Source organism: Bombyx mandarina, chromosome 13 (genome assembly GCF_030267445.1).
Source record: "Bombyx mandarina strain Sakado chromosome 13, ASM3026744v2".
In the NCBI taxonomy this organism is placed as follows: domain Eukaryota; kingdom Metazoa; phylum Arthropoda; class Insecta; order Lepidoptera; family Bombycidae; genus Bombyx; species Bombyx mandarina.
In genome coordinates, this window is record NC_143220.1 from 11,945,536 (window position 1) to 11,955,311 (window position 9,776).

The 9,776-nt window shown below is 40.5% G+C and overlaps 2 protein-coding genes across 2 annotated transcripts; one reads left to right on the forward strand and one right to left on the reverse strand.

Annotated features, from left to right (window-relative positions):
• Positions 1–836: 836 nt before the first annotated feature.
• On the forward strand, positions 837–2,313 carry RpS2 (ribosomal protein S2). Its single transcript, XM_028172786.2, has 3 exons — positions 837–994; positions 1,294–1,813; positions 2,006–2,313. Exons 2-3 carry the CDS (start codon positions 1,295–1,297, stop codon positions 2,270–2,272), a joined length of 786 nt encoding a protein of 261 aa, XP_028028587.1. The 5' UTR covers positions 837–994; position 1,294; the 3' UTR covers positions 2,273–2,313.
• Positions 2,311–5,047, reverse strand: l(2)37Cg (RNA polymerases I and III subunit AC2 l(2)37Cg). Its single transcript, XM_028172722.2, has 3 exons — positions 4,898–5,047; positions 4,538–4,638; positions 2,311–3,876 (listed from the first exon to the last, which is right to left on the reverse strand). Exons 1-3 carry the CDS (start codon positions 4,910–4,912, stop codon positions 3,690–3,692), a joined length of 303 nt encoding a protein of 100 aa, XP_028028523.1. The 5' UTR covers positions 4,913–5,047; the 3' UTR covers positions 2,311–3,689.
• Between the last annotated feature and the right edge of the window lie 4,729 nt (positions 5,048–9,776).

Here is a 9,776-nt window from a genome sequence, read left to right on the forward strand (position 1 = left end):
ACAATGTACGAAAATTCAGGTCTGGTCAAATACATACAGGTAGAGCCCACGGGCTCTTGGGCTATATCTCTAAACCATAGATTATACACTTAATATATTTGAAACGAACTACTTTAATGATAGAATAGATGCATGAGAGTTTGTCGACTGAAATTAAGTAAAGTGGTGTCGTTTTTTGTTTTTTTTTACCTTTGCTGATAGCATTGAGGCCATGTGAGGCTATGTCAGCGTTACCTGACGAATTGGTTTCGACTTTTTTCTAGGATGATTCTATGTCCAACTAGATTAAGTACTTATGTAAGATTGTACAGATACGACGTTTCTGAAAATTTAATTAGGTTGGTGTAATAGATAAATTTGGCTCTCTTTAATATTTAAATCTTATCAGAAATACAGATCGAGTCACGCGTAACTGAATTAAATAAACACAAAAAAAATAGTTACATAAACATTTTGAAGATTCAAGTAGGATCAAAGATATTCAACGCAGCACATTGTTGCACAACAAAGCACAATGTGCCTTATTGCGAAAGTATAGTGAAAAAGTTATTCTATTACTCATTACTCTTGGTCTCAGCACTGACTCTACAATGAATACCGCTCTCTCTATCCGCTTTCTTATGCATCTTTTTATTTATAACGTCGATAACTGAGGAATCCAACCTCACTGTGTACCCAGATAATCTTAGCTATCCGTATATATATTATTATAAATAAAAAAATCCGCATTTAGAAGAAAGATATGTTAGTAGTTTAGTTAGTCCTTATTAATCATTATAAAACTTGAGATATTGATTTAAAAATATTTTAGGTTTCTAATTAATTAAACTATACCATTTTCGGATCGAGTTTTTAAAAAAATCGAGGGTTTTCAAAAAACATCGATAATCTAATGACAGCACATTCGATTTTCTCGATACTTTGTTAGGCTCTATTGAACTAAGTTCAAACGGCCATTTTGTGCTTGACTGTCTATCAGAGCCCATCGTTCAACGTAAGTTTTAGAGTTAAATGAATTTAATATCCCAATTATTTTAAGTTATAACTTTTTAGTTATGCAAGTGTTTTGTTTACTGAGTAGACTCAATTTAAGCGTCCATCGTCCAAAGGATCTCTTTTCAATTTTCAACCCCTCACCACGTGGTTTATGATGACACAATTTTTTTAATTCATTCGTGGTATCTACCATAGTGTTAGCACAGTGATGGCCTTTATGCGTCTGATAAATAGCTATTCTTTGTGTAAATTGTCCATAATTTGATAATTATTAACAAGATAAACTATAAATTCCAGAATGGCGGACGCTGCTCCAGCCGGTGGACGTGGCGGTTTTCGCGGCGGATTCGGATCACGCGGTGGAGATAGAGGCCGCGGCGGTCCTCGTGGACGCGGTCGTGGTCGCGGCCGTGGTCGTGGGCGCGGCAAGGAAGACCAGAAAGAGTGGGTTCCTGTCACCAAACTCGGCCGTCTTGTTCGCGAAGGAAAAATCGACAAACTCGAGAGCATTTACTTGTTTTCTTTACCAATCAAAGAATTCGAGATCATTGATTTCTTCCTCGGCCCGTCCCTGAATGATGAGGTTCTAAAGATCATGCCTGTACAGAAACAAACACGTGCCGGACAGCGCACACGTTTCAAGGCATTTGTTGCCATTGGCGACAACAACGGTCATATTGGTTTGGGTGTGAAGTGCAGCAAGGAAGTCGCCACTGCCATTCGAGGCGCTATTATCCTTGCTAAGTTGTCTGTTCTACCAGTCCGAAGAGGTTACTGGGGTAACAAGATCGGAAAGCCACACACCGTCCCTTGCAAGGTAAATGCCAGTTCTATATATTTTATTATTTAAGTCTGTATAAATGATGACAACATTCTAATCATTTCATTCGTGGTATCCTCTTGAGGTTTGTCCTGTGAAGCTTTTGAACGTCTGAATTAATTTAATGGTGAAATGAAAACATAAAAATGAGTACGCTGTAATAAATCAAACAAACAATTGTTTTTTCAGGTCACCGGCAAGTGTGGTTCTGTAACAGTCCGGCTGATTCCTGCCCCTCGTGGTACTGGAATTGTGTCTGCGCCAGTTCCTAAGAAACTTCTTCAGATGGCTGGTGTACAGGACTGCTACACCTCAGCTCGTGGTTCAACTGGCACCTTGGGAAATTTTGCTAAAGCCACATACGCTGCCATTGCCAAGACATATGCCTACCTCACTCCTGACTTGTGGAGGGACATCCCGCTGACTAAGTCTCCATACTCAGAGTTCAAAGTCTAAGACAGTCATTGTATAATAACTGAATAAAAGAATTTGTCTTACTTTCTACTTTTATTGATTAAGATTTTCTTTTTCCTATTCTATCACACAGACATGAACTGCTGGACATGTCTTGTGATTCTTATTGATTAGTAGGTAAGCTTCAAGAAATACAAACTTCGCTTGCAAACTACAAACTTAGCTTAAAACTTTATTTAATATATTGATAACAAGTTACCTAAAAATAATACTTAAGATGTCATTTTAGCTTCGAATTTCTTGAAAAAGTTGAGTCTAGCATTTATTTATCAGCTGGGTGTTTTTATTAGGGTGTTGAACTCACAGTCCACCCCGTGTTATGGTTACTGGAGTCCATAGACATCTACGACGTAAATCGCCACCCACCTTAATATTTAAGTTCTAAGGTCTCAAATAAGTATAGCTACAACGGCTGCCCACCCTTCAAACCGAAACGCATTACTGCTTCACGGCAGAAATAGGCAGGGTGGTGGTACCTGCCCGCGCGGACTTACAAGAGGTCCTATCACCAGTAATTACGCAAATTATAATTCCCGGCATTGATTTAAAAATTTAAACATAGTTATATTTCAACTCGGATTTTCGGGGTTTTCATTTTTATTACACGATGTTATTCCTTCACTGTGGAAGCAAATCGCGAATACTTGATGAGTACGTATTTCGTAGAAAACTTAGCACCCCCCTGGGATTTGAACATTGGTGCATTGCTCAATGAGAATGCACTGGACGTCTTATCCTTTAGGCTACGACTTCGACAGCTTAGCTTAGCTTTCTCTCATTTAAGCTTAGCTAATATGTATTTCAATAGGTAGGTAATATAAAATTGATATCAAAAGTAGTCTTCCTATTTTCCTGACAAATGCCTGATGGTCATTTAAATTTGATCACCTACTGAACATTTTTACTGATTGGATGTACTTTAAGCTTTCACAGATTCCATTTCCAGTCATTACCTTCACATTTCTGTTGCAATTTAATCTTCAGTTTTGAACTGTAGAACTGTTTAATGCAATTGACACTATTGACACTGAACAAAAGTTTGACATGAGTAGCTACTGCAGTTGTAAATAAAAAATATGGTTACATTGGATGACTGGATTTTTTATTGCATAGGTGGGCTCATGGTCCACTTGGTGTTAAGCAGTTGCCAAAGCCTGTAGACATAACAAATTTAATTTGAGATAACTGACAGTCCTGATATTGCAAGTGTCGTACAGTCCTGTGGCACATCTTTGGTTGCCCAAAGAAGCTCTGGTTGCCTTTTTTACAGAAGAGCACAAAATTTGAAGATGTTCAAGGATCAGTCAAGGAAAGTGACATTGAAAAGCTTTTAAGTTCTGTACAGGGCTCCAGATGTGAGAACAGCCATTGCATAGATTCAAATAATATTTTTTGCATTCTATACTTTATTAAATCTTTTCACTTCTTTGTCAAATAAATTTATGGTGTGATCACACACCATTTCTAGATCTTTCAGACCTCTTTTTAGAACTTCCAACGCAGGTGTTTCTCTGGCTTGTATCCTAAAATGCATTTTTGATTCTGCTGGGTGTGGAACGGTATATCCACAGAATTCAACATCATCACTGAAAATAGAATGATTAAATAAAAAAAATTGAATAGCATGTTCAATAAAATTTTGGTTAGAATTCCATTATTAAATTATCAAGGGCAAAGTTCGATACACACTACACAGCACACTTTTTTAGTTCTGCATTCATAAAGTATTCATATGGAAAATTGATTAACAAATATCAACATCATAACGAAAATAATGTGCTAATAAGCATAATGTGGTAAGCTTCTGTATATTATAATTAGCCTATGATCATCTGCACTACATTTTCTGCTGAGCTGAATCTGCAGTGAATACTAGATAAGAAAACACAAAATTTGCTATTATTTGGTCCTCTTTATTTTCACTGGGGAACATTTTAAAAAAACCTTTTGGGCCACTGAAACTTTTCTCAATTACACTCATAACTAAAACGAGGCAGTAATTTTCATAGTTTCTATAAGTTAGGAAACCACATGACTTTGTATTGGTAGGAAGAGAGGTAACAGCCACTAAATGTTATTCAGAAACAAAAGATTAAAATGTTTCTTGTTTTAGATAGCATTTGTTGAGTGTGTGCAATTCACATATCATATTTTTTTGTTTTTAAAATTGGAATATCATAGCTATATCACAAGTTTCTTGTGAATGTTTGGTGGCTGCTTGTTACTTAAATGTGTATGTATACTTACTATTTGTTTATAATACATTTTAATGAATTCCCTAATGTATGGCTTTCATTTCGGAAGACGTATGTTCTGCAGGTAGGCCCTGAATCGTCATCACCAGGAAGCTGAAATAACATGAATAAAACATTTCAATATCTTAAGAAATTGTAAGTACCATGGTCGGTATAAGAACTTAGAACGTTTCTTATAAATAGGTATTTTTATAATTATGGTAGAGTAGTAATGATTTTAACAATTAGTTGTCTATAATTTTAAACTATAAATTATGATGCACAACTGAATGTTAGATTTTGTGTATTATTTATGTATTGGCTTAGTTCATTAAATTAAAATAATTTTATTTATAACGTATTTATGCAGTACCTCAGAAATGTTCATTCTGTTACTTTTCACAATGACTGTGTGGGTAATATTATTTTTTAATTATTATTGACCGGTACCGTACCTATTCAATTCTGTTATTTTTTGACAAAAAAACTAGTAGTAGTTTTATTTTTCCAATTGGAAAGGCAAAGATATCATACCATACAGCCTAACCTTTTATTTATATATATTTTTATATGAAAAATTATATTATGAAATGAAATCATATGAAATGAGATGAGATGATATGGGATGAAATATAATCTCAGTAAAATGGTGGTCATTTATTGAGACTTTCAGTGACTTTTTGGAGGATCCAGAGAAGTTACGTCCAGCGGCTTTATTTAATGTTCCCACATTTGTGCACTTTCACAGATATTAAACTGTTAATAAACCACCATTATTACACATTTAAACCCGAAGAAACACTAAATAGACAAAATAAAACAAATCACACAACTTCAATCCTCGCGCTCTCGCCAAAAAGTCTTACAAACTTTACAAAATATCAAAAATGCTTTTTGTTATAGGATTTTATGACTTGGTAACTAAGACCTTTAGGTCAAGATATAAAAAATGTACATTTAAACATGGATATTACACCATAAATGACATCCAACTGATCCAACAGAAACCGGTTTTTTTAGATGTTAAACCCTCATTTCCTGGGAACACATGAATGCCGAATTCTCAATGATCGCTGTTACGGCAGTTTAGTTGGCAGGCCACTTATGTAGCCTAATCACTGGTTTTTTGAACCTTTGGGGAGCAAGGACGGGGCTTGAACTTCATGTGACAAGCTGTGAGCTTCGTTATCGCAAAGTCCTTCAGTGGGTCCGCCATTAGGCAAAAATAATTTTCACCGTGAAGAATAAGATTCCGATGTTCTTTTTAAAAAATCATCAGTTTCCAGGAATTGGTAGCTAATGTGGTTGAGTTTACATCGAAAGCATTTATGTGTATTCGGCTTCGTTACAGTTTTATTTTATTTCATAATATGTACAGAAGAATCATTTAGGTGGCGGCATTTACGTTTTAGATGGCTCCGGTAGCCACTTATCACCAGATGGGCCGTAAGACGAGCTCACCAGTTTAAGCAGTAAAAAATAAATAAGAAACTTATGGTATTTCTTTTTTCTCCTACCTACGTCGAAAGTTCGGTTTTCGTCCCGCTGTACAGGGAAGAAAGTGTAACTTTTTCTCCCTGGGTACAAGTGCGCATGCGCGTTAGTGTCTACGTCTGCTCTCACGCACCTAAAATTCTCCGCTATTGTTGTTGTGCTCGGGTAATTTGCAATATTGTGTTTAGTGTAAAAGTGAAATAAACAAAAGGCAATAAAATTTACTAATGAAGTATTAAACAAAGATGAGTTCATCAGACAGTTCCTATTCAATTAGTAGTAGTTTATTTAAAAATTAAAAAACAGTTAAATTGTTTTTTTTTGAGTACGGGGGGGCTCGGCCCCCCCTGACCCCAGCCAGAGAAAAAATAGTATGTGCACCGCGGGATAAAAGTTCCAACTTTTCTCCCTTGGTGCACAATGTACTATTAAATAAAATAAAAAATAAAAATAAAAAACTTTTATTTCAAGACAAAGGTCTCATATTGTGTTAGTATTACAAATAACTTACGAACTATGTTAGTATTTAAATAAATCAATCAACTCCGTCCCTGGCAGCCCCATCAAGCAGCATGTAGAACATGCAACTTGATGAACCTACCCAGGGTCGGGCCATCCAGTCTTTCAGCTAGTACCCTCAAGACGTTGTTGGTGCTTCCTCCTACTCTACGCATAATGGATGCCACCTTTTTGCGCATTATCGCGAAGTAGTCATCCGTGTGCGCATCGGCGAACATGCCTGATGCACTACAATAAGGTGGAAGCCTCAACAACGCCCTGAAGGCATTATTATATTGTATGCGCAGGGCATTATCCGTTTTTTGGGTATGAGTAGCCCAAAGACCGCTTGTGTAAAAGGTTTGGCAGTAAGCCTTGAAGAGGGTAATTTTGACCGGCACTGAACAACTTGCAAATCTTTGTGCCACTACATTCCCTCTGACAGCCAACGCCCTGCGTTCCCTTTCCATGTCCATATCATCTTTTAATTCCTCATCTACAATATGCCCTAGATATTTGAACTGTGTTACTCTTTGTACAGGTAAGCCACCGAGCATTAGAGGCGGGACATGAGGTGGACTTTTGTTTACACCTCTGAACACCAACAGCTCACTTTTACTCGGGTTATACTTTAAGCCATGATCCTCAGCATAGGATTCACATATGGAAAGCAACTTTCTTAACCCACATATTGATGGGCTCAGCAGCACCATGTCATCCGCATAGCTAATGTTATTAAGACACAAATCATCTATATGACAACCAACATGTGTGCTACTGAGCTCCTCAAGTAGCTTATTTACATAGATATTAAAGAGCCTCGGGGAGGTCAAACCACCCTGCCTTACACCACATTCTAGTTTGTAAGGGTCCGACAGTACGTTGGACCACCGTACAAAGTTCCTCTGCTTCTCATACCACAAACATAATATATTTACTAATGAAGGAGGTACACCCTCTCCCAGTAGCTTTTCCCACAAGATATTATAGGAAACAAGGTCAAAGGCTTTTGATAAGTCCAGGAAACAGGCATACACTGGTGTTTTCCTATCAGTGTAGTATTTGACAGCATGCTTCAGTGCAAAAATGGCACTCTCAGTAGATAGCCCAGCACAAAATCCAAACTGTGTATCATGCAGTTTAGTGTATCCACTGAGATGTGAGTCAAGCACGCTGTCAAACACCTTGGCTATGACGGTTGCCAGTGAAATTGGTCTATAATTTCCCTTGTCCGCTATGTCTCCTGTCCTGTTTTTTACAATAGGTACAACTATTGTGTCCAACATCTCCCTTGGTAAGTGAGAATGCCCTACAAACAAATTGAACAACATAGTCAAAACTCTCGGCAGGTGAACACCAGAATTCTGGAGATGCTCAATGCTGAGTCCATCATTACCAGGAGACTTGCCTCTTTTCATACCCTTTATCACAGTTTTTATTTCTTTACATGTAAAATGAACTGGCAAGCCTGATTGACAGACTATTGCTTCATCCGTTTTTTTTTCGGTTGCCCGGTTTTGCAATTATTACTACCAAAATACGAAAATATCACAATTTATTACTGCAGTTTTGGCCTAATAATATATCGATTTGTTTTAATGTACATACCTGACGTTAAAAAATCAATTAGATTTGAACACAGCCCAGTCTGAAACACCAACTGTACCTTGTCCTTGTAATCGGAGCACATGGCAGATATCTCATGAAGTTTCTTTTATCGTAGCCAAACCACAAACTTAACCGCAGAGTAGCGTTGCTCGGTTCTGTTACGACAAATTGTTCAAATAAACGTTGTTTATTGTTGTTCCACTCAATTAGTAATGAAATTTTACATTAATTTAATTTTTTTTTTTTTTTGGTCAGGAGGAAATCGCCGGACTTCCGCCCTCCACTGGGGATGGAGAGTGGGGTGTGTCAGAATCGAACTGACTAAAACCTCCTGTCGCTCAACAACCATCGTCCAAACCTCGCATGAGACAGAACTCATGAAGAGGCAAAGGGGGGAAAGCGAAGCGCTTAGTGCGGAGCACATCTCTCCCATCACCCTCCCCCTCGGGACGCCGGACTGGCGGTCGTCGGCGCCACGACCACCAGCCCTCTCGGTCGGCAGGCTATCTGAAGCCCGCCTAGATGGCGCCGGTTAGAGTGAGCTATCCTACGGAATACCCCGCTGGACCAGAACCAGCGTGGGTCGAGGATAGCCGGCCTTCCGTCACCCGGATGCTCTTGCGTAAAACGCGTGCAGAGCAGCTTGCACGTCGTCTTCTTAGGCGCCCATCGCCGGTCCCCAGACCGACATGTGAGGGGGACCCGAAACACTAAGAGGGCCAGGGCTTGGGCGAGATCCGCCTCCCTGGCCCCCGCTCGACGGCGGCGGGATTGTGCGTCTCTCACGCGCCCCGCCGCCTCCTTCTGCGAGATGGTGCACTCGCAGAAGTCGAGCATAGCCTTCCACGACTCGTCGTCGCCGAGCATCGATGCCACAACACTCGGCAACGACAAGTCGTTTCCTATTTTTGCGACGAGGACACGGCGCCACCCCTCCCATGCGGGGCAGGCAACGAGCGTGTGCTCCGCCGTGTCCAAGTCGCAACCACAATGGTGGCACTCTGTCGTCGGCTCGGCTCCGATCCGGTGCAGGAACTCACCGAAGCAACCATGCCCAGTGAGCACCTGCGTGAGCCGGAAAGTGAGCCGTCCTCTGTCACGATTCCCCCAATCCACAAGGATCGGGCGAATCGCCTCGACGGACCTACGACCAGCCGAAGAATCAGCCAGCCGTCTGGACCATGACTCCAGCATGGACCGCCTAGATTGGGCCCTCCGCGCTCTGACCACACTGGGGCTGGGACGCGCCACGCCCCGGGCACGAAGGTCAGCCTGCCACTGATAGTCAGCGGCGAGCGCCTCCGCTTCCAGAACCCAAGGCGGCGTCCCAGCCAGTACATACGCCGCCTCAAAGGAGATGGTGCGATAACCACGGATGACCCTGACCGCGATAGTGCGTTGCGGCCGTTGCAGCAGCTTCGCCACCCCCGCGGCCAGGGACTGGCCCCACACAGGCGCCCCGTATAGGGCCATTGATCGCACCACCCCCGTATAGAGACGGCGCGTCACCTGGTCAGGCCCCCCGACGTTGGGCAGAAGCCGGCTTAACGCGCCGGCCACCCCCAACAAACGAGGGACCAGGTTCTGAAAGTGACATTAATTTACTTAGATTAATATGATTTTTTTACATTATGCAGCCTACCTACCATTTC